Source organism: Berghia stephanieae, chromosome 9 (genome assembly GCF_034508935.2).
Source record: "Berghia stephanieae isolate SIO BIC M18660-M18661 chromosome 9, UCSD_Bste_1.3, whole genome shotgun sequence".
In the NCBI taxonomy this organism is placed as follows: Eukaryota; Metazoa; Mollusca; class Gastropoda; order Nudibranchia; family Aeolidiidae; genus Berghia; species Berghia stephanieae.
The window spans coordinates 12,835,532-12,863,031 of NC_088368.1; the positions used below are offsets into that span (position 1 = coordinate 12,835,532).

The 27,500-nt window shown below is 37.8% G+C and overlaps 1 protein-coding gene across 3 annotated transcripts in view; it reads right to left on the reverse strand.

Moving 5' to 3' along the window:
• The window catches only part of LOC144979716 (uncharacterized), a 77,542-nt gene that overhangs the window by 29,410 nt on the left and 20,632 nt on the right, over window positions 1-27,500 (reverse strand). For all 3 annotated transcript variants that reach the window (XM_078926653.1, XM_078926652.1, XM_078926654.1), the window contains exons 6-10: window positions 24,456-24,623; window positions 22,310-22,554; window positions 21,127-21,285; window positions 20,290-20,588; window positions 2,646-2,969 (exon numbers count right to left, since the gene is read on the reverse strand). In XM_078926653.1, the coding sequence (XP_078782779.1) occupies window positions 2,664-2,969; window positions 20,290-20,588; window positions 21,127-21,285; window positions 22,310-22,554; window positions 24,456-24,623 (1,177 nt within the window). In that variant the 3' untranslated portion in view covers window positions 2,646-2,663. The remainder of the gene's footprint in view (window positions 1-2,645; window positions 2,970-20,289; window positions 20,589-21,126; window positions 21,286-22,309; window positions 22,555-24,455; window positions 24,624-27,500) is intronic.

Consider the following 27,500-nt stretch of genomic DNA (forward strand, 5'->3'; position numbering starts at 1 on the left):
CTTTTCACATCGATCACTGGCCTCGAGCACGCCTGTGTCCTCCCTTGGCAAAAAAATCTTAATTTTCAAGTTCAAAACGTTGACTCGAGAAGTTTGATCGACCTTTATTTTTTAAACTTTATTTACTTTTACTCACCTTTAAGATTATTATTTTAACTTAGAACACAGTGAGACGTCAAAATGTATTGCCTTGTATATTTCTTGCACGTAGCAATATGAATCCGGAGAAAAACTCGGTTTCGAACAACTCTCAATCAAGATTTTCCGAGAGTAAATAAAACACTGTAGATGATATTATTAAGCCGTTGAATTGCTATACATTTTTTATGTCTGCCCATTTCTGATGATGCCTATAATAGGCTCAGATTCAAAGTCGTCACTATCGATTAAGGTAAGTATAGACGATAATTGGTCCTTTTAAAATATTTTTATTTCCGGTGGACTGAATACACAGCTGTGTTTTCAGTCCACTGGTGGACTGAAAACACAGTTCCTTTAAAAATGATAATAAAGAAATGACGTGTGTTGTTGTTTCGCTTTGCTGGTAGAAAACTTGAGACAAAAAAATTATTCCGAGATAAAACGTTCGCGTTCGGTTCGTGTTTGATCCGTAACTGAAAACGAGAGGGGTCACTCACTGTGTTAAGATAAAACAAGAGACCGGCTGAGAGCGTAAACGGACCTGAAACGAAAACGAATGCGCTCAGCATTAGCATTATGACGAAGTTCATAGGGGTTCGCGACCGGACACAATACTCTTCAACAGTCGTAACGTCACTTCCTTCCTAATGGCGCGTGGTAACGTAGTAACACTGGCTCTAAACTATCGGAACAATGGCGGACGCCCGTATGAAATATTTCTCCGGCGAGCATTAAAGCGTATCCAGAGGGGAAAAAACCCCATACATTTGATCTTGTTTTGACTTTTACACATTCTCATCACAAGGCATATGAAAAGTTCTAGCCAGCATGAAGAATAAAAAGTAATGATTTTCTTTGTTTAGAACCAAGATGGCCGCCGTTGCCGGGCGGCGTGACATTAGACTATTGAATCGTATTTGCGTCCTGAATAGGTCATCATAACATAGTAATGTGAGAACCATTAGAAGCTCCTGCTTTAGCGGATCTTAGAAGTCACCTCTTCACGCGATACCGGATGGATACCGGATGGATACGGTGCGACACATACCGTGACACCGTCCTATTAATTTGGGGAGAATGGACTTAGTATATGTGACCGGGTGTCCAAACACCGTCCCCCCCCCCCCCGCCTCCACCCCCACCCCCACCCCCACCCATACCCTTTTCGCAGTTTAAAAAAAAAACACACAAAAACTCCCCTTGAAATTACCAATGTGAATACATCTTAATCAGCAGTCCATTTCCGTGTCCAAGATATTTTCATATTATTTCCGCGTGCCACAGATGCATTACCCCAACAGTATGGCACCAAAAAGAAAAAAAATATTATTACACAAAATATAAAATTATCATCGCAATGTTTTCTATCTTTCTTCGTTGTCGTTACTTTAAAGAAATACTAATAAGTTTTTCTAGTATTTATGAATAATGCCCATCTTTTAAAATCCTTTTGTTTGTGTGCGAGAGAGAGAGAGAGAGAGAGAGAGAGAGAGAGAGAGAGAGAGAGAGAGAGAGAGAGAGAGAGAGAGAGAGAGAGAGAGAGTGTGTGTGTGTTTGTGACCAAGATCCAACAATCAACCGATTTTACGTGTTTGGGCCGTGACAGATGTCAATAATTTCCAGTCAATCCTAAATTAAAACAATGGCAGGCAGGTATGTAGGCTGATAGCATAGCACTTAGAATTCCCATTTCAACGATTCCACAATGTTTCATGTAGAAATCAAACGCCAAACACAGCCCTAATGTTTTTGTGACCTTTTTCTCCTTCAGTCTGTCAGTCGTCCATTAGTACCAATCGACGTGTACATATACGCAGGTCTTCCATCCGTAATCAATTATGGGCCGAGTTTAACATTGTTGTAATGGACAATATTTTGCGTCATTTATTTGAGAGTTCTAGAACAACAATAAGCCCATACCAACCCAACCCCAACCCTCTATTTTCACCCCTGATACTCTGCTCATTATATCCGTGCAACCCTGTACCACTCCATTCCACACTGGTCTGAGAATCATAATTTTAATAATAATAGGGATAATAATAATAATAATAATAACAATAATAATAATAATAATGATAATAATAATAATAATAATAATAATAATAATAATAATAATAATAATAATAATAATAACAATAATAATAATAAATAATAATAATAATAATAATAATAATAATAATAATAATAATAATAATAATAACAATAATAATATAATAATAATAATAATAATAATAATAATAATAATAATAATAATAATAAATAATAATAATAATAATAATAATAATAATAATAAAGAATATAGTAGGTTGATGATGATGATGATGATGATGATGATGATGATGATGATGATGATGATGAAGAAGAAGAAGAAGAAGAAGAAGAAGAAGAAGAAGAAGAAGAAGAAGAAGAAGAAGAAGAAGAAGAAGAAGAAGAAGAAGAAGAATATAATTAAGGAAAAATTGAAAAATACTATACCTATAAACAAGGGATTAATTCCATACCTGCATCGTTCTCTATTTTTAATGTCCAGGATTAGAGAGTTTAGAATAACCCAAGATGCCAGAATTGAGCTTGGCGTAGAAGCATGTGTTGATGATATCAGCCGGTAGTAAGGGGGAGTAATCCTTTACTTCCGCTTTGGTGGCGATGTCCATACAAACAGATCGCACAGGCTCGTGCTTGTTGTGGCCCAGTTGATGACCTCCGTTGACTACGAGACAACCCCCAACGTGGGCCAGGCCAAACCTAAATCGTGGGTTTTTGTTGAGGCTCTTGAGCGTGTTGATGTGATGGAGACATCGCTTTTCCACGTCCAGTCGGTATACCTACAATGATTGACAATGTTAAAAAGAAATGAATTTGTAGGTTCCTATAGATAGTATGCAGATGACGTCACTCAGGCCTTTGTTATTGTTTTTTGCCTCCGCGTTTATGAGTAATTCTCACTAAACTGTATTATCCAGACTATAAACGTTTAAGCTTACATCGTAGATTTGTGTGTTGGTCCATTGTATCTCCGAATGGTAATGTTGTGAGCTTCTTCGCCAAGCGCACACTATAATATTATGTAAGAATACTAACAACAAGATGAAAATGAAACAAAAAATGTTTGGGATGGAAACAGTACCAACAATGGACATTTCGGGTTCAAAGCATTCGACAGCAAAACAATTAAAAACGGGGACGTTGAAAACAAATAATGTAATATAACGTTTCATTCATCCTCCAACTCCAACCACCCTGAGTACATAAGATACAATTCTCACAAAAATGTTTATCTTATACATTTCCAATGTGTATTCTTTTACTGACGACGGGTGGTCTGCAACTGAAAAGTTCATTGTTTGTTCTGTTCCATCCGAAGCCTTTCTCCATTTTCTGCTTTTCGTTACTATTTTTACGACCTCAGGCTTAAGGCAGCCCCTCACCACTATAATATGTAACCTACAGAGCCTGAGTGACGTTATCTTCGTTCTATAGATAGTATGCAGATGACGTCACTCAGGCCTTTGTTATTGTTTTTGCCATCCGCGTTTGTGAGTTGTTCTCACTAAACTGTATTAACCGGACTATAAAAGTTCATGGTTACACAGAGTTTGTGTGTTGGTCCGTTTTACTTCCGGATGGCAATGTTGTGAACTCCTTGGCCAAGCGCATTCTATCTATAGAAGAATTCTCTAATCGGGAATCGCTTATAATATTCACTTTCGTGGAATCCTTGTATTTTTCGCTCGACACTTGACGAAATAACTAAATCCAAACGGATGGCATCCTAAAAAAACAAAACAGAAAATGAGTTTAGATTTAGTTTAGTCCGTGTGTGTGTGTGTGTGTGTGTGTGTGTGTGAGTAATATATATTTATGTACAGTGTGTATATGGATGTGTGTGTGTGTGTGTGTATGTGTGTGTGTGTGTGTGTATGACTGTAATTGGATGCGTGTGAGCTTTTGTTCGTATGTCCAAATCTGCAGTATGTAATGTTTTTTATTGATGGTCAATGTGAAGCGCTACGCTACGAAGCTTCGGTAAAAGCGCTATATAAATGTACATTTATTATCATTATTATTATTAGATAAATACCCTGCAGTCAAAGTCTTATAATATGTGACCCATCGTCTCAAAAATGTGTTGTGTCGGAATGGTTTAAATTTTAAAAATATAATTAAAATTCCCTTTATATCCCATTGAGGAAAATTGTCTCTTGGATCTATTCCAAGGGAAGACTGTGGAATAACCCAGGCGTCAGCATCGCCACAAATGGTGAAAATAGAATGAATGGCCAGGCATATCAGACTTGTATCAACCCTCTTTATGTAATGAAGAAGAAAGAATATAAACTCTTAAGGAACCAAAATGTGACCCAACGTCGTAAAACGGTATTATGTCGGAACGGTTTATATTGTGAAAAAGGAATTTATAGCCAGAAATATGAGACTTATGTCGAGATTTTTGTTGTATCAAGAAGAAGGAATAGAAATTCTTAGAGAGATAAAAAGTAAAAAGTGACCCATCGTATCAAAACAGTATTATATCGGGATGAAACAGATTGGAAAAAAAATCAAATTAGTGCCAAACTGATTTTTAAAATATGAAATTTTGGGTTTTGGCGTCAAAAATTCAGTTTTCATTCTCCCCAATAAGACATATTGTTATAAACTATAACCGTCTGATGTGGTTGGGTATAAATTTAATTTTCAGCATAGTCGTCACCCCGATTGTATAAATACAGATGAGAGAAGACAGATTGAAATGGTTCGGACATGTAAAGAGACGAGAGAGGGAGTACGTGGGACTTACAAATAATGGGAAAGAGGGAGAATGGACGCCCAAAGACTAGATGGTGGGATAAGGTAAAGGATGATATGAAAGAACTGGGCCTGGAGGAAGATGATGCGCTTTACCGAGATGCATAGAGTTGTGGCATTGGTTATGGTAACCCTGCAAAATGAGGGATAAGCTGGAAGAAGAAGAAGAGTAGTCACCCCGACGTGATTCTGTTTGGTGGTGATTGGTCACAAATATCAAATCTCTGATAGGTTTAACACTAACTTCACGTTTCGTCATTTGTTTCATCCAGACTTAATGTACCATGTCGAGGGGTTGGGTCACAGTATAAACGTAAAATGCCTTATATCTTAATTGTTGTTAGTTTAAATTCAATTTTCGTCCTTTGGTTCATCACCCGACATAACACCGAATTGGGCCAATGGGTCACATTTCGATTATCTGGCTTTGCCGATTAAATGGATTCTCACTTTCAAAGAAGCGACCAAACAAGATCCAACTGAGAGGTGCCGCGCGCTTGGCTAAGAAGCTCATAACATTGCCATCCGGAAATATAACGGACCAAGACACAAAACTATGTGTAACCTTGAACGCTTATAGTCGGGTTAATACAGTTTAGTGAGAATGTCTCATAAACATGGATGGCAAGAAAACAATAACAAATACCTGAGTGACGTCAATTTTGTTCTATCTATAGACGGAATGAAGTTGACTCAGCTCTTTGTTATTATTTTTAGACAGCCTGTTAGTGATTAGCTCTCATTAAATTATATCAATCCGACTATAGATAGAACGAAGTTGACGTCATTCAAGTCTTTGTTATTGCTTTTTGCCATCCACGTTTATAAGTAACTCTCACTAAACGGCATTAACCAGACTATACACGTTCACGGTTACACATAGTTTTGTGTGTTGGACGTTCACTTCCGGGTGGCAATGTTGTGAGCTTCTTAGCCAAGCGCATACTATCTATAAACGTTAAAAGATTACACACAGTTTTGTATGTTTAAATTGGTTGGCGGATATTGTGAGTATTTTGCATAAACGTACAGCATCATCTGGATAGGATTATTGAACGGTTTTAGCAAGAACACTATTTGCTGTAAATGAGTCAAATGAAACGGGAAAACATTAAAATGAACAAGGTTATCGCGTGTACGAATTTACCACAGTTTACAGTTTGATGGGTCTAGCTATTAAAAGAGTAAAACAAGTGTAAAAGTATCAAATACCCTCTGAAATAAAACTAAAATTATTGGGGTTTTTTTATTGGTCACTTACATCTTTCTTCCATTATCTCATTAATGTGTCCGACGAGCGTGAGGGGAAAAAGGCTGAGATGAGAGAAGTAGCAGCAGTAGTGGTAGTGGTAGTGTGAGTATTATTATTATTATTATTATTATTATTATTATTATTATTATTATTATTATTATTATTATTATTATTATTATTAGTAGTAGTAGTAGTAGTAGTAGTAGTATTATTAGTAGTAGTATTAGTATGTAGTAGTAGTAGTAGTAGTAGTAGTGTAGTAGTAGTAGTAGTAGTAGTAGTATAGTAGTAGTATTAGTAGTAGTAGTTAGTATAGAGTAAGTGGTAGTAGTAGTAGTAGATAGTTAGTAGTAGTAGAGTAGGTAGTAGTAGGTAGTAGTATAGTAGTATAGTAGTAGTAGTAGTGTAGTAGTATAGTGTAGTAGTAGTAGTAGTAGTAGGGTATAGTAGTAGTAGTAGTAGTGTAGTAGTAGTAGTAGTAGTAGTAGTAGTGTTAGTAGTAGTAGTAGTAGTAGTAGTAGTAGTAGTAGTAGTAGTAGTAGTAGTAGTAGTAGTAGTAGTAGTAGTAGTAGTAGTAGTAGTAGTAGTGTAGTAGTAGTAGTGTGTAGTATAGTAGTAGAGAGTAGGTAGTAGAGTAGTAGGGTAGGTAGTGGTAGGTAGAGAGGTAGATAGGGGAGGAGGAGGAGATGGTTAAGGACGATAAGGAGGAGGAGAGGCGTACCACTAACTGCCTCACAGTCCTATATATCAGTATTAAAACTATCTTAACCCTCCAAATGGATCTTTCTGTGAACGGTCCAATCATGGCGAGACAACTTCTACTATGGCCCGCTCGAGTTGCACAAATTATACTTTTTCGGATAAATCATTTTTTGATAATTCCACGACTTGAGTGCACCCCAAATTGTGTAAACAAACAGCGATCGGCTCCCTGCATTACCATTTAGATGGAACAAAGTTGACTTCACTCAGCTCTTTATTATAATTTTGGACACTCCGTCCTGTCGGTGATTAGTTCTCACTAATTTATAGCAATCAGACTTTCAACGTTAAAGAATACGCACAGTTTAGTGTGTTATTTTTCAAATTGGCTGGCGGATATTGTAAGTATTTTATCAAAACGCATAGCATCAATATGTTTGAGTGTATCGAATTCGCCGTAAACTAAGCATTGAAGTGAACAAGAGATTTCTTCCTCTTCTTCCTCTTCTTCTTCTTCTTCTTCTTCTTCTTCTTCTTCTTCTTCTTTTTTTTTTCTCTTCTTCTTCTTCTCCTCCTTTATATAGAGATTATAACATTAATTTACAGTTCCATCTGACAGACCGGACACAATCAAACATTTGTGTTGTAGAATAATGAATGTTATTGGTGTGATCCACTCACACAGTGATGCGACCTCCAATTAGGCTAAAAAGTTGGATACAATAAAACCCGTGTTTATTGATGCTGTGCGTTTAGCAAAAAAAAAAAAAACCCCACAAAAACTCACATCCGCCAGCCGGATGTAACGAAGCATCACACAAATCTCTGTGTAGCCTTGAACGGTTATAGTTTGATTGATATAATTTGGTGAGAACTACTCATAAAAAAAATGGCTGGCTAAAACATTTACAAAGAGCTGAGTGACATCAATTTCGTTCCTTCTATGAATCCGTGTTTTTTCCATTTATTTTTTTACAAAGATTTTTACTTGAAATTTTTTTTTTAAACGGGCTTTTATATAGGGCAATATCCGCTAAATGTGCTCAAAGCGCTTTGCAAGGGGTCCCTGGCCAACAGCAACATTTAACATTTATGACGGGACATGGCGCCTGTTAGGCGATGTTTAATGCTTTGCGGACAGAGACAACGCTGTTAACGGCCAGGTAATCTTTTTACACCCGGTAAGACAATGTGAGTAAAGAGCCTTCTCCAAGGACTCAACTATGCGTTGAGCGAGGCTCGAACCCAGGACCTTCCGATCCCAAAGCGAGTGTCATACCATTGGACCACATAGCCGCACTTGCCCCCTCTATCCAGACGTTACGGGTTGCCAAGTCACATTAACTCCTCCCCCAACCTGTTCAATGTAGACAGTATGGGCTTGGCTAAAAAGCTCACAACTTTGCCATCCGGAAGTATAACGGACCAACACACAAACTGTGTAACCATGAACGTTTCTTGTCTCGTTAATAGATAGTATGCAGATGACGTCACTCAGGCCTTTGTTATTGTTTTTGCCATCAGCGTTTGTGAGTTGTTCTCACTAAACTGTATTAACCAGAATATAAAAGTTCATGGTTACACAGAGTTTGTGTGTTGGTCCGTTATACTTCCGGATGGCAATGTTGTGAACTCCTTGGCCAAGCGCATTCTATCTATAGATAGTATGCGCTTGGCTAAGAAGCTCATAACATTGCCATCCGGAAGTATAACGGACCAACACACAAAACTGTGTGTATCAATGAACGTTTATAGTCGGGTTAATACAGTTCAGTGAGCATTATTCACAAACGCGGATGGCAAAAAACAATAACAAAGGCCTGAATGACGTCATCTACGTTCTATCTATATTGTTTTGTTGTTTTGTTTTTTTAAAGTGATTTTCACTTGACCTCTCTGACCAGACAGTACGTGTTGTCAAGTCACGCAAAGTCCTCTCTTACTCTAAACGTTGTGTAGGTTTTTAAAATAAGGTTTATAAATAAACAGCGAGTTGACTGTTGGCTGTTACACAAAAGCTCCAAAAGCTGATCAGCAACAAATCACGTGACTGATGACTTGGTTGGATATAGATAGTATGCAGATGACGTCACTCATGCCTTTGTTATTGTTTTTGCCATCCGCGTTTGTGAGTTGTTCTCACTAAACTGTATTTATCAGACTATAAAAGTTCATGGTTACCCAGAGTTTGTGTGTTGGTCCGTTATACTTCCGGATGGCAATGTAGTGAACTCCTTGGCCAAGCGCATTCTATCTATATGGGGAATCTTAGGCTGTAAACTGAGTGCATTCGTTTTCGTCTCCTGTTCGTGAATAACAAGTGTGTCAAAGCGTGGCCTTCGTAAAGTTATCGCCTGCCACTGACCAAAAAATCACGTCAAAATGCCAGTCTTTTGCTCCAAAAGAAAACAAATCGTGAGTTGTATTCAATAGTTTAACCAATGAAATAACTTGTTTCCATGAGATCTACTAACGACAACTCACTAGACGGTGCACAAACCAAACAATGACGTCAAACTGCCAGTCCTTTTGGATTTCAGTGTCAGGCTATAACATAACGATAACTACGGTCAAAGACGCTATAGATAGTATGCACTTGGCTAAGAAGAGCATAACATTGCCACCCGGAAGTATAACGGACCAACACACAAAACTATGTGTAACCTTAAACGTTTATCTGGTTAACACAGTTTAGTGAGAATTACTCATATACGCGGATGGCAAAAAAACAAAAACAAAAAAAAAAACAATAACAAAGCCACGAGTTTACGTCAACTTCATTCTATCTATGGATAGTATGCAGATGACGTCACTCAGGCCTTTGTTATTGTTTTTGCCATCCGCGTTTGTGAGTTGTTCTCACTAAGCTGTATTAACCAAGCGCATTCTATCTATACATTTATGTAATTTACTCACAACAAACACCTGAAATATTACAACAAATAAAACTGCGTGTAACCTAAGGCATTCAAATTCTTCTCCGGTCCGTCTTGCCACCCCCCCCCCCCCATTTGACCTTCCCTCTCAGTTGATATCTTGTTTTATCATGGCAAAGTGAGTGGAACTCACTCATTTTAGTTGCCAAACGTAAAGAAATCGAACGCGAACGTTTTTATCTCAGAATTACAATTCATTTCAATTTCCAACCAATGAGGTGAAATAACACACGGAGTTTGTTCTTTGTTATTGTTATTAGAACACCTTTTTTGATGATCAGTTCTCACTAAATAAATGTTTGAATAGTAATATAAACGTTTTAGGTTACACGGAGTTTTGTTTGCTGGTTTGTTTCATGTGTTTGTTGTGAGTAAATTACAGGAATGTGTAGCGTCTATGACACACTAATTATTCACTTCCCAAAGTCTTAGACTACAAAGTCTCAGACTTTGCTATAGTCTGAGACTACCATAGTCCCGCTCCATGAATCAGACCCCCCAGACTTCCCAAAGTCTTAGACTACAAAGTCTCAGACTTTGCTATAGTCTGAGACTACCATAGTCCCGCTCCATGAATCAGACCCCTGGGGGGGTACTTTGTAGTCTAAGACTTTGGGAAGTCAGAGACTACGGAAAGTAAGCTATTCATGGAGTCAGACTTCGTCCCTGACTATCAAGTCTCTGATTACGCTTGCGAAGTCTCAGACTACAGAGGTCAATCTATTTTTAACTGGGGATTCCTCGGAAACGTACCACAATACGTCATAGAAATGTGTTACTTTTCCAGCTGCGCATGCGTCATACGAAGTGGCACAGAAATCATATCTATTTCTTCTTCGTGTTTGTTTTGATCGTTTTTTTGTTTGTTTTTGTTTTGTTGTTGTTTTTTCCCCACAAATAAAAATAGTGTGAGCCAAGTTTAGGGGTGTAAAAATTGTTTGAGAATGTGTGTGTGTATGTAATGTTTTTAGTAAATATAAATAACGATGGCACTTAAATGATTCTTATCCACTGTGTAGCATTGTTCTAAGTAGATAGCGGTGGGCGCTGCCTGAAGCATGGGGTCGCGAAAATACTAACGAAAGAGTGATGATGGAGAGGAATCGGTGGAAACAATACAGACAATGGGCGTTTCGGGTACAAACCCTTCGTCGGCACAACAATAAACAAATAAACGTTGAAAACAAATAAGATGAAATGCAGTATAAATTGCATCGTCTGTACTCAACGATGGTTGGAGTGTGAACGAATCGTTAGCGCGGTGTGATAAAAATGATAAGGCCAGTGAGAGACGTGAAATGTCTAGAAAATAATGGACGATAAAAGACATAAAAGAAATGTAGTAGTAGTAGTAGTAGTAGTAGTAGTAGTAGTAGTAGTAGTAGTTGTTGTAATAGTAGTATTAGTAGTAGTATAGTAGTAGTAGTAGTAGTAGTAGTAGTAGTAGTAGTAGTAGTAGTAGTAGTAGTAGTAGTAAGTAGTTAGTAGTAGTAGTAGTAGTAGTAGTAGTAGTAGTAGTAGTAGTAGTAGTAGTAGGTAGTAGTAGTAGTAGGAACTAGTAGTAGTAGAGAGAGCAGTAGTAGTAGTAGTAGTAGTAGTAGTAGTAGTAGTAGTAATAGTGAAGTAGTAGAGAAGTAGTAGTAGTGTAGTAGTAGTTGTAGTAGTAGTAGGAGTAATGATATAGTGAAAGTAGTAGTAGAATCAGTAGTAGTAGTAGTAGTAGTAGTAGTAGTAGTAGTAGTAGTAGTATAGTAGTAGAGTAGTAGTAGTAGTAGTAAGTAGTAGTAGTAGTAGTAGTAGTAGTAGTAGTAAGTAGTAGTAGTAGTAGTATAGTAGTAGTAGTAGTAGTAGTAGTAGTAGTAGTAGTAGTGTAGTGTGTATAGTTGTTGTAGAAGTAGTAGTAGTAGTAAGTAGCAGTAGTAGTAGTAGGTAGTATAGTAGTAAGTAGTAGTAGTAGTAGTAGTAGTAGTAGTAGTAGTAGTATAGTAGTAGTAGTAGTAGTAGTAGTAGTAGTAGTAGTAGTAGTAGTAGTAGTAGTAAGTAGTAGTAGTAGTAGTAGTATATAGTAGTAGTAAGTAGTAGTAGTAGTAGTGTAGTAGTAGTAGTAGTAGTAGTAGTAGTAGAGAGTGAGTAGGTAGTAGAGTAGAGTAGTAGTAGTAGTAGATAGTGTAGTAGTAGAGAGGAGGTAGGTAGGTGGGGGGGAGGGGAGGAGGAGGGAGTTTTGAAGGGGAGGGGAGGCGCAGAGTAGTGTTTGAATGGGCAAGATGATGAGTGTATGTGCGATTGTCGAATCTTCGAGAAAAGGAAAGAAAATAAAATAAACAAAACCAAAAAATAAATAAATAAATAAATAAATAAATAAATAAATAAATAAATAAATAAATAAATAAATAAATAAATAGATAAATATAAAATCAAAAACTGTCGGGTATTCTTGTTCTAATCGCTGTACAATTACTTCCCTCAGCGTAGAGGACATATTATGATTTTGAAATTTAGTCTCAGACTACGATATTTACACCTGCTAAATCGCGGGTGTAAATTTCACCCGTTTAGTCCCTCGTTTAGTCTAAGACTTCGCGTAGTCCGGCTTCATGAATATCTTACAACGCCTTTTAGTCTGAGACAACGGATTTAGTCTAGGACTATCGTAGTAGTCCCGCTCCATGAGAGGAAATTGAAGGCATTCAGCCTAAAACGTTTCAAACATCTATTTAGTGAGAACTGATTGTTTTGCGTGGGAGGCAAGTACCAAAGAAGACTAAGGTCCGAACCGCGTGTAAATATAATCAGGGCTATTTTAACATTGTTGGAATGGACAATGCATTGCGTCATTTTTTGTGATTTCCATTACAACAATGAGTCCATAAGGAATTAGCAGGTAGATAACCACGCCTCTCGGACAATCGTCATAATGTAAACAATGGTCGTGATTGGTAGACACAGCATACTACATAGGCTTTGTTATCGATGTAATGTGTCTAAATAAAATATCCACTGTTCTCCCGCTTGATCAATAGAACTCATACAGAAAACTATGTATAAATATAAACGTTTATAATCTGATGGAGAACAATGTGTGATAACTAGTCAGCCATTTGACGGTATAAAAGCAATAACAATGATCAGAGAGAGGTCGATTTCATTCACGTTACTGTTTATAAACAGCCAACTATGTTTGTCCGAGCATGTGTGAGGGTGTGTCACAAATTTCATGTTTTGATTGGTCAAAAATCTACTGGTTAATTGGGTTATAAGACCTGCAACTAAATGTACGTCGGTCCAAACACAAACTGATACCGAGGCTTATTGAAATGACAAGAAAAACGTTTATTCAGAGAACAGCGGGGTTGCTGTGAGATTATTTCAACGCCGTGTCTATTTTGCATTACAAATTATTATCCCAGTAAATTTGATTGACGTCATAGAGCGACGATGATAGACAATGCGTTTCGTTGATTAGCGAGTTATCCCTTCAAGCAACAGTCGTAAATTGGCCAATAATATATTTCCCACTTTGGGCAGAACCATTTACTTATTTTCTAAAATATGAATTTTTATAAAAAAGAGCATTCCCATAGATTTACCATGCTCATTGCGATTTGGAATGTTTCCTTAATTCTAAAAGCAAGCCACATGGGATCGTATTTCCATCTAAAACGGTAGAGGTCACATGTTAGACGCCCTTTTTATATTAAAACTCTTACAATATCCGTCACTGCTTATAACCAGTGACTCATTCACACCCTAGTCTTGTGGGGTAATGCGTGTTGTGTCTAAGTAAATGGTCACACCGTCGGGACCAGAATTTTCCAAGATCACTGTCACTCATCCGGACACTGACTACACTTAACATTGCTTGACTTTTGTGACAAAGCGAGACACCGTAACCACAGAACCATACAATTCATATATCGATAGATTTAAACCAGCATTATCTTGTCTTAATCTGGAGACTTATCGAAAATATCTTTGAAATCACAGATGTGTAACCTGAAAAAATTATGTTTTGATTGATACAATAGGCATGATCTATATTACCATTCCATGTGCTCGAGGTCATTGATCACATTGGAATATGTGCTCAAAGTGACCCACATAGTGAAAAGTGCTCACAGTTTTTGAAATATCTAACATCACGATTGGTCATTTTGTGCAGTTTGACAGATGTGTATGTTTACAACTTTCATTAACAAAGCAGCATGTTTATATTTCTGAGGAAATATCCAATCGTTGGACAGCAACAAATCAGGTGATTGATGACTTGCTTGGACGAAAACATCAATATAGATCGCTCACATTTTGAACTATTCATAAAAATGGCTGGATAAAAACAATATCAAAGAGCTGAGTGATGTCAATTTTCATCCATCCAGAATGACATTTCTTGACATGACTAGGACAACAATGGCATCGTCGAGTACCAGACATTGAGATCAAAGACAGTGGATTGTCCTTTCTATGATAAGATTACATCCCAAACCAATAAACACCTTGATAACTCCGCCTCTCGGACAGTAGTTGCAATGTAAACAATGGCAGTGATTGGTAAACTTAGCGAACTACACAGGTTTTACTTTCGATGGTTTGTGTCTAAGAAAAGTACCCAAGCTGTTCTATTGCTTGATCAACAGGACCAACACATAAAACTATGTGTAAACTTAACCGTTTCTAATATGGTCGATAACTAGTCACTCATTTGTTTATATAAAAAACAATAACAATGATCACACAAAGGTAGATTTCATTCATGTCATTGCTTATAGATTGTTCGAAGATGACGTCACTCAGGTCTTTGTTATTGTTTTTTGCCATCCGCCTTTATGAGTAATGCTCACTGAACTGTATTAACCTGACTATAAACGTTCATGGATACACACAGTTTGTGTAGTATAGATAGTATGCGCTTGGCTAAGAAGCTCATAACATTGCCATCCGGAAGTATAACGGACCAACACACAAAACTGTGTGTATCCATGAACGTTTATAGTCAGGTTAATACAGTTCAGTGAGCATTACTCATAAACGCGGATGGCAAAAAACAATAACAAAGACCTGAGTGACGTCATCTTCGAACTATCTATAGATATTATGCGCTTGGCTAAGAAGCTCACAATATCGCCATCCAAAAATATAATGGACCAACACACAAAACTATGTGTAACCTTGTGTATAATGTAAGAATTTGAGTGTATTCCTCTTTGTTGGATTTTGTACTTGTGCCCGGATGAGACATAGGTGATATCTCAAACTAAATACATTGGTGGTATGCTCTTGGAATCTACATCTGATCCCTATTTGTTCCCAGTTCCCCTATGTCTTACTTTCTCTTGGGTGCTTTAATTGTAATTCTAGAACTTTTTACTATCCCATTTTCTTCCTTTTTACTGGTTCTGATCTAACCTAAATAGGTTGTAAGCGCCGTAAAAGCCTTAAAAACAAACAAAAAGAATACGCTTCAACAGTCGTAACGTCACTGCCCTCATAATGACGCATGGTAACTGGCTCTAAACTATCGGAACAATGGCGGACGCCCTTATGAAATATTTCTCCGCCTAGCATAAAAGCATATGAAGAGGAAAAAAAACCAACATAAATCTGATCATGTTTGACTTTTAAACATTCTGATCACAAGACATATGAAAAGTTCTAGCCAGCATGCAGAATAAAAGGTACCGATTTTCTTTGTTTAGAACCACGATGGCCGCCGTTGCTGGGCGATGTCACATCAGACTATTGAATCCAATTACTCATGAACACGGATGGCAAAAAAAAAAAAAAACAATAACAAAGACCCGAAGACGTCAACTTCGTAGTAATTAATTGCCTGCCTGTCGTAGTTTTGTGTGTTAGAATGATTAACCTGGCGAGGGACCAGGTGAGCATTTTTTCTAACTGTTTTCTATCCAGAAAAGATGTGTGGTGGACAAGGCTTCCTTTATTTTTTGGTTGTTTATCATGAAACTGCCTACATGATTGGAAATCACGAAATGAGCTTAACAAGATACACGGACAATGCAACTTTTGTCATTGCCAACTGTTTGATTTACAATGTGTGACCCATTGTCACAAAACTATGGGTAATCTTAGACATTTATAGAGGGTACGAAGTTTACGTCACTCAGCTCTTTGTAATTGTTTTTACCCAGCCATTTTATGTGTAATTCTCACTGAATTCTACCAGACAATTTGATAGAACGAAGATGACGTCACTCAGGTCTTTGTTATTGTTTTTTGTCATCCACTTTTATGAGTAATACTCTTCAACAGTCGTAACGTCACTTCCTTCCTAATGACGCATGGTAACTTAGTAACACTGGCTCTAATCTATCGGAACAATGGCGGACGCCCGTATGAAATATTTCTCCGGTGAGTATAAAGCGTATCCAGAAGGAAAAAAAACACATACATTTGATCATATTTAGACTTTTACACATTCTGATCACAAGACATATGAAAAGTTCTAGCCAGCATGAAAAATAAAAAGTAATGATTTTCTTTGCGGCTATGTGGTCTAGTGGTATGACACTCGCTTTCGGATCGGAAGGTCCTGGGTTCGAGCCTCGCTCGGCGCATAGTTGAGTCCTTGGAGAAGGCTCTTTACTCACATTCTCTCACCGAACTCAGGTGTAAAATGAGTACCTGGCCGTTAACAGCGTTGTCTCTGTCCCAAAAATTTGTAATATCGCCTGACAGGCGTCATGTCTCGTCCTACATGTTATGTGTTGCTGTTGGCCAGGGACCCCTTGTAAAGCGTTTTGAGCACGTTTAGTGGATATTGCGCTATATAAAAGCTCAAGTTTCAAGTTTTTTTTCAATTTTCTTTGTTTAGAAGCAAGTTGGCCACCGTTGCCAGGCGGCGTGACATCAGACTATTGAATCGTATTCTCACTAAATTATATTAACCAGACTATAATATAAACGTTGAAGGTTACACACAGCTTTCTGAGTCGGTCGTTGTATCCGGCGGGCGAATGTTGTGAACTTTTTGGTAAGGCGCACAGCGTCAATAGTCTGGATAGTATGCGCTTGGCGAAGAAGCCATCCGGAAGTATAATGGGCCAACATACATCACAATGTGCAACCATAAACTTTTATAGATAGTTCGGAGTTGACGTCATTCAGGTGTTATTGGTTTGGTTTTTCTTTTTCTTTTTTCTTTTTTTTTGTCATCCTCGTCTATGAGTAATTCTCACTAAACTGTATTAACCAGACTACAAAAGTTCAAGGTTACACCTAGTTTTGTGTGTTGGTCCGTTATCCCGCCGGATGGCAATGTTGTGAGCTTCTTAGCCAATCGCATACTATCTTTTTTTTTAATGCCTTTGCGCCACGATATCGTCGCCTTGGCACGAAGGAATATAGATAACTCATCAAACAAGATGTTTGATGTCAACAGGAATCACCCATATTGTCCAAGTGAGCAAATTGGGGGTTAATAATCTTGCTCAAGGACAAAAACGAAAGTGCCTGAAGCGGGGCTCGAACCTGGGTCATCCGGATCACAGTGCAATGCCTTCACCATTCGGCCACTTCGCCCCCTATAGATAGTATGCAGTTGACGTCACTCATGTCTTTGTTATTGTTTTTTGCCATCCGCGTTTATGAGTACTTCTGACTAATCAGTAAAAACCAGACTATAAACGTTCTTGGTTACACACAGTTTTGTGTGTTGGTCCGTTATACTTCCGGATGGCAATGTTATGAGTTTCTTAGCCAAGTGCATACTATCTATACTATCTATAGATAGTATACAGATGACGTCACTCAGGCCTTTGTTATTGTTTTTGCCATCTGCGTTTGTGAGTTGTTCTCACTAAACTGTATTAACCAGACTATAAAAGTTCATGGTTACACAGAGTTTGTGTGTTGGTCCGTTATACTTCCGGATGGCAATGTTGTGAACTCCTTGGCCAAGCGCATTCTATCTATAGTCTGGTTAATACCGTTTAGTGAGAAGTACTGATAAACGTGAATGGCCAAAAAAAAACAAAAAAAAAAAAAAAAAAAAAAAAAAAAAAAAACAATAACAAAGACCTGAATGACGTCATCTTCTTTCTACCTCTGGTCTGAGCGATACAATTTAGTGAGAGCTACTCCAGAAAATGGCTGGCTAAAAATAATAACAAAGAGCTGAGTGATGTCAAAATGGTTCCTCCAAAAACCTTGTAGAGGATGGGAAAATAACGACCCTCCTTCAGACTGTCCTAGAAAAGTATAATATTATAGACAGTTGGAAGTTGACGTCACTCAGGTCTTTGTTATTGTTTTTGCCATCCGCGTTTATGAGTAATTCTCACTAAACTGTATTAACCAGACTATAAAAGACCATGGTTACACACAGTTGTGTGTGTTGGCCAGTTATACTTCCGGATGTCAATGTTGTGAACTTCTTAGATAAGTGCATACTATCTATAGGTAGAGAGGGAACGAAATTGACGTAACTCAGCTCTTTGCTCTTAGCCAGCCATTTAAAAAAATAGTCCTCACTAAATTATGTTAACCAGACTATAAAAGTTCAAGCTTACACATAGCTTTGTGTGTTGGTACGTTACATCCGGATGGCGGATGTTATGAGTCTTTTCTCTAAACGCATAGTATCAATTGTATGTAAAGAACCAGCTATCTTGTCTTAACGGGCCTGAGCGTCGCCATCGTTAACTTATAGAGAGAATGAAGTTGACGTCACTTAGATCTTTGTTATTGTTTTTTGCCATCCGCGTTTATGAGCAATTCTCACTAAACTGTATTAATCTGACTATAAACGTTCATGGTTACACACAGTTTTGTGTGTTGGTCCGTTATACTTCCGGATGGCAATGTTGTGAGCTTCTTTGGCAGGCGCATACTATCTATAGCCTGACACTAAAACCAAAGAGTGTGTAGGGTAACGTAGTTATCAAGAGCTCTCACTTCTCTTAACCGCAATGCTATTGTCGCGTGCCAGGCGAGAGAGCGAGGTGGGTGTGCTCCGCGTGTATCAAGCGCGCTAGGCTTACTGATACAATGAAGAAAATACGAGTAGAAGACGGAAGATGCGTGGCTTCACCAAAAGCGGGAACTGAGAGCTCTTGGTAACATAACATAATCGTTACCTACAGGCTCTTTGCTAAAACTAAAACCGTCGCTATCCTAAACTTATCGCCTGTCACTGACCAAAAAATGACGTCAAAAGAAAACAAATCGTGAGTTGTATTCAATAGGTCAACTAATGGAATCACTTGTTCCCTTGGGCTGTACTAACGACAACTCACTAGACGGTGCAAAAACCTACAAAAAATGACGTCAAACTAGATATGTCCTAGTTTAGTGTGTATGGTAAATGTTTTAACTTTGCACTTTTAGTTAATGTCAGCAGTTTTATCTCCTGGTTAAGAATTTTAATAGAGGCAAGCTTATTTCTTTCACTTAAAAGACATACAGCGATTTCAAAATCTCTAAGACATCCTATTTTGATGGGACTAATGGCTTTCCATACATCAGCTTCACTCGATTGTGACGTTGGTTTTGTCAACAAGGACAAGAAAAAGAATGCACGACTGGCCCAGTTTCTTCAAAATTGATTGTTCCAATTGATGGTTCCTCCGTGGCCTCTTGTTTGCTATGCCTGTCAATCTATTAACATTGATGCCTTTTAAAATAACTATAACCATACAGTATGAGTTTCGGGTTAATCAATCAACATACAATGCATATATTATTGAACATTACGTCAATTATTGTGTATTTTTAAAAAATAGTTGAATACAAATTTCAATTGTTTTATAAAAGACTCGAAATTTTTTAATTAAGTATATTTTTGCCTCTGATATTGATCGATAATCGTCAACAAACGACCCGAAGCCACCTTGAATACGAACCTTTCACTAAAGCAAACAACCCATAGATCCTGAGAATCACTTACAAATTAAACAGATGATTGAAAAAATACATAGCGTCACCAGGTGTTGCGATGCAATGGGAGCGATCTATATTCATGTTTTCGTCCAACCAGTTCATCAATCACATGATTTGTTGCTGTCCAACGATTGGATATTTCTTAACAAATGTAAACACGCCGCTTTGTTTATGAACGTTGTATACACACCCATGTGTCAAGCTGAATAAAATGACCAATCGTGATGTTAGATATTTAAAAAGCTGTGAACACTTTTCACTAAGTGGGTCACTTTGAGCACATTTTGCAATGTGACCAATGACCTCGAACACATGAAAAGTTAATATAGATCAAGCCCATTCCTTTATCATTGTGTAACAATATTATGATGAATAATCACTAACTGTGGAACTGACTTATGTTCCTCTGTTTTGCATATACTAAAGGTATCCATAGAATTACAGATTGTTTGCCATGTCTTTTAGTTGACTAGAAATAGATAGATAGATAGATAGATAGATAGATACCGGGCTGAGGTCGCGGGGCACATATTTTTATTTTATAACACTGACCTCTCCGTGTCCACAGACGACATAGATGGATCCATCCAAACCGGAAGTCACTGCTCGGGGACTCAGAAGACTCGGCGGCATGTTGGAAATTTCAATCTTGAATGCCGAATAAAGACTGGATCGGAGTACGGCGAAACACTGGACGAGTCTCAGAGGCTGGCCGGAGTGGTCCACCCCTCCAATCATGTAGATGGCGCCACCGCTGACCACGGCAGTCATGTTGTAGGCGGCCACGGCCATGTGACCTACTTTCACCCACAAGTCCTTGCTGATGATGTAAGCGTCTACGGAGTCTAGAACTGTGGAATGGATAAAGTGTCAAGTCAGTGAACGTTAGGGCATAATACATATTAATTTTATACCCTAATAGCGCAGAGAATTCTTCCTCTCTTCTGAACAATCCCATCCTAATCCCGTTTTGACATCCAGCCTTGAGAATCACAAGGAACCAAGGGTTGTAAGAGATTGTGCGGCTGTGTGGTCTTGGGGTACGACACTTAGCTTCTAATCAGAAGGGTCTGGGTTAGAGCCCCGCTCTGAGCGGTGCTTGCTGAGTCTTTGGAAAAGGCTTTTTACTCACATTCTCTCATCGTACTCAGGCTTTAAAACGGATACCTATCCATTAACAGCGTTATCTCTGTCGGAAAAATGTGTAATGCAGTATCGCCTTTCAGGCGTCATTTATCACCCTACATGAAAAGTGTTGCTGTTGGCTATGGGTCCATGTAAAGCGATTTAAGCACGTTTAGTAGGTTTTTCTCTAGATAAAAGCTCAAGTTTTTTAATAGATGTAGTGACAGGTAACTCATACCTGCACATAAATTACAAAGCACGAACCTGTATAACCCCGCTTGTCCTGTCCGCCTAAACAATAGACACAACCCCTGGATACCACCATACTGTGGGCCTTTCTACCACGAGGCATCTTAGAGTGGACCGACACCTCCCCGGTGCCCGTATCGATGCTCCAGGCCAGGTCCGTCTTGAATTCACCACCTAAAGAAATATTATAAGAAAAGAGATAAAGACAGAGTGGTCCTTCAGAGCCATAAGGCTCTATAAATCTAAAAATTACTCCTCCGACATCAAGTCGCACTGGGATAAGGAATGGGAAGTAAAGAAGCCAACAAATAATGGCATAATAGAAGACCCAACTTCAATACCTATCCCGGGTTTTTACACCCTAAATAGAAAACAATGGTCCTCCTGTAATAGGGTACAACAGTAGCCAACCTGTACAGGTGGGGCTATCAACAAACAACAGCGGTGTGTCATGCCTGTAATGCCCCAATTGGATTCAATAGTCTGAAGCCACGTCGCCCAGCAACGGCGACCATATTGGTTCTAAACAAAGAAAATCGGTACTTTTTATTCTTCACGCTGTCTAGAACTTTTCATATGTCATGTGATCAGAATGTATAAAAGTCAAAATACGATCAGATTTATGCTTAATAATTTTCAAAATTTTGCCGTTCATTTCACGAAGAAACCTTTTAAAATTAGCCGAGCATGGACATTTGAAGTAGAAAGAAATCTGTAGAAAATTGGTTGAGAGAAAAATGGCTTGATTGCGGAATAGTTGTTTCTCGTTTCAACTTGTAATCAATGCACTCGGTGAAAAATACTTTAGAATATCTAAAAAGCAGATCATGCTTTATATAATTTATATTTTGTGAAAGTATATAGGAATCACAATTTCCAACGGAAAGTCCCAAAAATATTTAATCTATGTACTTTTTATAGGTATTATGTTCAGAGTTTTAACAAGTTTACAATGTAAAACCCTACAAACTGTGGAGTGATCCTCGACAATATTGTGTGTTTCCACAAGAAGAAGAAGAAGAAGAAGAAGAAGAAGAAGAAGAAGAAGAAGAAGAAGAAGAAGAAGAAGAAGAAGAAGAAGAAGAAGAAGTAGAAGAAGAAGAAGAAGACCTTTTATTAGCCACATCTCAGAAATACTTCTAGGGAGATGTTCACCATTTCCCTTAGATCATCTCAGATTTATTCTTCTTTCCTTCACCTGTGAAGAAGAGACGATGTCCATAACAACAGACAGTAGACGTGCTGTCGAAGGTGAAGCCCATCTTATCCATGGTAGCCTCGTTGAAGGTGGTAATCTTGTAGTGATGGCCGTCGATGATGGAGTAAAGGTGAAGGCCCTTGTCGCGGTCCGCCGTCCATAGGATGAAGTCACGTGATGAGAAATGACAGCGGGAGATGCAATTCTGTCTCGGCCAAGACATTCTATCAGGGAAGTCGTTGACGCTGTGCAGGAATTTCAGAATTTTTGGAGACAGAAAAATATTAGGTTAAAAATAACAGGAAATAAATGTAAATTTATGACGCATCGTCGTAAGACGGTATCATTTTGCAAAGGCCAAAACGACCGAGTGGAATTACCCCTCTGCTTTATTCAACAAAATAAGAGGAAGCCATCGAAGTCTACGTGTACCCATTCAAGAGTGGATGCCCACTTGTGCTCGTTCATACCATCGACATTGAGAGGTTGAAATAGACTCACACCTCTCAGTGAAAGAAAAATACTCTGATCTGTGGAATCTGCAGAATTGTAGTTATAGAAGAAGAAGAAGAAGAAGAAGAAGAAGAAGGAGAAGAAGAAGAAGAAGAAGAAGAAGAAGAAGAAGAAGAAGAAGAAGAATATGAAGAGATGGAGGAAGAAGAAGCAGAAGAAGGGTAGGGTCGGGACGTAATCGAAAATGAAAATGTAATTTATTGTCAGAAATACGACATTTGTGAAAACATTTTTCTGGGTTTTAAAAAGAATGAATAGAAATCATTAGGAATTAAAATGTAACATTTTGTTTCTTTGATTATCCAACTTTTATCTTCACTTTTAGTCATTTGATTCACTCCAAGCTAATATCGGATCGAGGCAACCAGCCACAAATTAGGTTAAAAAAAACAAACTACAACTAAATGTAAATTTGAAAAATGAATTCATCCCTTCCACACGTGGTATCGTAAGAACAAATCAAGTTAGTGAGCATTTTACTAGAAGCAGGCACTGATGTAAGATATAGATAGAATGCGCTTGGCCAAGGAGTTCACAGCATTGCCATCCGGAAGTATAACGGACCAACACACAAACTCTGTGTAACCATGAACTTTTATAGTCTGGTTAATACAGTTTAGTGAGAACAACTCACAAACGCGGATGGCAAAAACAATAACAAAGGCCTGAGTGACGTCATCTGCATACTATCTATAGATCTGAAAAGATGTCTGTGAAACTGTACCAGACAAAGCAGAAAAAAATACTAGAAAAAATATCTCAAAAAGTCAGTCTGACTTGACTGGCGAGGCAATTGTTTTTTGTTTTTTTATCTCTTGTATTTTCCTTTCTGTTTGTTTTGCACTTTTTATTATACACTTTTTCAGTCCTGTTGCCTTGACAATGATATACGTAACAATAAAGGGTGTCAGTATCAAAATGCCGAATCAAAGAATTCGTTGTGTATCGATTCCTAAAATAATCGAGGTTAGCGATCCTCTTTAAATGTTGCCTTCTGCTTTAATCTGGTTATTTTGTCGGAATTAACCAAATCAGGTAAATTGAGATTGAAATCATAATGACAAGAATAGGGTAATTTAAAAGCTTTGAAGTTCCTGAAACAAAATTCTCTCTTTTCAATTATAGCATTTAATTCGATATGAATTTTATATAAGATAAGCTAAAATTGGATTCTGATAATAGAAGTGTACATTTATTTAGCACTAATATCTCATGCAATATGAGCTCAAGGCAGTTTGCAAAATATCATTAGAAAATGCCAGAACTATTGGTTTTAGACATATATAATATCATAATAATATCGACATGTAAAACATTTTTTAAAATTTACAAACATTATGACGCATGATTAAAATGGTACTTCCTCATATAATATGTTTGTGTTGTTGGTTTGTTTTCTTTCATTTTCAAAAAATAAAATCAAAGCGCCTGAAATATAAGAGTGTTGGCTACACGTCCTTTTTAGAGAATTTGTTGCATTTTGAAATATCTCAAAACATAGTTATTCTCAGACTTTTTAAAGACTGGGCAAAATTGATTCAATCACAAACGTGCACTATCCATTCCCAATTGATTATATATTTACATAAAATTCACACCGTGGTGCTACAACTCTCCCCGAGTTTCCACCAACCTGTAAGTTTTCGACTCCTCAATCAGCGCCTTGGCCAAAGAGTTCTCGTTTAAGAATGGCATCTCGAGAAGTCTGTCCATGTCTTTGAACGTCATGAGAGGGAAACGGATCAGTTGAAGCATCAGAGTGAGGTCCGCGCATCTCTCGGAAGGTTTCACCTCCACCCACCTAGGTGAAAATATAGTTGAGAACATATTAGGCAGTTTAATGACATTTGTTGTTCATGGACACACATAGATATGCGAAGCTCATAAAAGAAATGGTTCACATGTCACGTTGCAAGGACATTAGGCCATTGATATGATGTAAAAGAGTGAACAATTTTCTGCATTTTGCTGTTTAATTCATTGTATTTACATTGTGAAAGGGTTACAGTGGCGTGGGCCATTGGATCGAATGGTGCCAGGCACCGCACCAATCTTTTAAAAAATCATTAACAGCATAATTTAATTAAAAATAAAACAGAGATTTTAACTCCACTGTCTTTCGCCAACTCGCCAACAACATACTGCCTTTTTAGTCTCCACTCTATTCAAGATTCCGAGTCACGCACTGCGCCGACTCGTGTGTTGGTGACATCACTCCGCGAAGTAGTGACTAAATCAAACACCGTGGTGCAAAGCAATCCGAGCTCCAATTAATGCTATATCCATTAGTATCGCGACAGCTGATTGAGCGAGAAACTAGGTTGAATTATACTATCTTCAAATAGCGGAAAACCCCTCGACTTGTGCCAGGATCTGAGAGCTCCACCGTTGGACTGGGGGGATGCGCCAAATTAGGTTCAAAGTTCAAAAACGTTTATTTTAGGCAATTGCCAATGTAGGGTAACTTCGGCCATCCAAAATATTACATTAACTGTCAAAAACACTGATCATTGTCAAGTTTATTTGTAAGCAGCAAAGAAAAACATCATAAAACTTTAAAATATGACATATCAAACCCCCACCTCTTTTTCACGATTATTGAATAAAGTAATTCTTTGCAACGAAGCACTGTGGACGAATTTACCAACATTTTTTTTGCTTGTAGTGCCGAGTTGATGGTTACGTGTGTATGAGTGTTTATTTGTGTGTGTGTGTGTGTGTGTGTGTGTGTTTTTGTGCGTGTGTATTTGTGTCAGTCAGAGAAAGAAAGCGAGGACTGTCAACAGTTATACTTTTGGTGTGTTTTTAGATTTTTAAGTACTTAAGTGGAGTGATTTTTTCTTTGTGATGCTTTAAGATCTGAATCTACCTTTTATTTGTGCAATCATTAATCGTATTCCACTGATTTCCATTATTTGAGATATACTTTGAAGTTTTGTTTTCTTAAACAATGAATTGCAATGAATCAAGTTGACTCTTTACTTCACCGACCGTTTGGGAGATTGACACTAGATGACAAATTAGAAATAAAAAGACTAGTTCCTCACCAACCAACTGATTTTGAATTAACACAGGTGTGGAAATCTCGAAAACGCTCTTTTCAGTGACATGGTATGACAGGCATGAATGGCTCACAGTTAGTTTAGTCTTGTTTTTATTGTCTACTTTTTACAGGCTAGATACAACAAACACTGACAAATCATGGACATCTATAGGCTATAGTGACCTTAACCACTTCCATCGTATTTCTTAACCTCCTGAACGTTGTTTTAGCACCCTTAAAAGAGTGAAATTTTTTTGTTGCGAAATTCAATGAAACAGGAGCGGTTAAATTCATTAATGATTCTGTCAATTCACAAAGCTGAAATAGATGCCATTCCAGATTTCAATAAACACATTATAAAAAGATTTGCAGAGATGAAACATCGCAGTGCAGATTTATTTTACAAGTACTAAATGTAAGTAATTTCTGTCATAGGTTTTTTTTCTCTTTTGATTTACATTTATAACATATTGATTGCATTATCTACCAAATCCAATCCTTTAAATGGTGGACAAAGAATAATTACAAAGACCTTTTCATACGGGACTTGTATCTCAGTGTTGTGGCTTGTTGTTTTCATGAATTATTTGTTTTTGTAAGTTTTGTCCACTCGTAGAAACCATCGACCCTCCCCCACCCTTCCATAAAAGAGAGTTTTTAATATGTCGTGCTCTCTCCTCTTAACCGTGTTCACTGTATTAGAATTCTTTTTTCTAATCATGGCACCACCATATGCCGTCAATACGCCACGCCGCTGGAAAGGGTCATCTGAAAACAAAATAGGATTAAAATGTCTAAGGTACAGCTTTTACTTCGAAATATTGGGAACGTTTCCAAAAATAACTAAACTATCCTATCGTTGGGAAATCTCAATTATCATTAAAACGTTCAAAAAAGCAGTTAGCCACAAGTTCTTCTTGTGACGTGGGAATCAATTCCTAAGACCGACTCGTTCACTCTTAAATGTAATCCGACCAGACATATGAAAAGTTCTAGCCAGCATGAAAAACAAAAAGTACCGATTCTCTTTGTTTAGAACCACGATGACCGCCGTTGCTGGTCCACGTGACATCAGACTATTGAATACAATTGCTCCCAAAGGGGAAGGCCAGCTGATTGTCGCATTTGTTAACTCATCGCTTGGTTGACACGGCTCCAAAAATACGTCAAAAATCAGGCGACGACCATCAGAATGAAAGGGAACGGTGAGTTGTATTCAATATTACCACCAATGGAATCGTTTGCTACCTTAACCCTCTCCTTACCAACTATAGGAAAATCGTCACATTCGTTAAGATACAACCAACATTTCTCTTATTCAAATTTCTTTTATACATCATAAAATTAAAGAAAATGAACAGTGTGTTGTAGAGCATGTTTTACTAAAGAAATTATGTATCGCCAGAATGTTACTGCTATTATGTCTGAGTGATAAAGAATCTATTTTTGTGTTAGTTGGGTGTGAAGTTTTGGGAAAAATCCTGAAAATTGCTGGCAAGGAGAGGGTTAAGCACTACTAACGATATTTCTCACATTACACTCTTTTTCTATTTGTCGCCTTGTATTGTGACATAATTTTGTAGGTAATCGACAGGCTGTGAGATAACGAAGACAATGAATAACAACCCCCCCCCC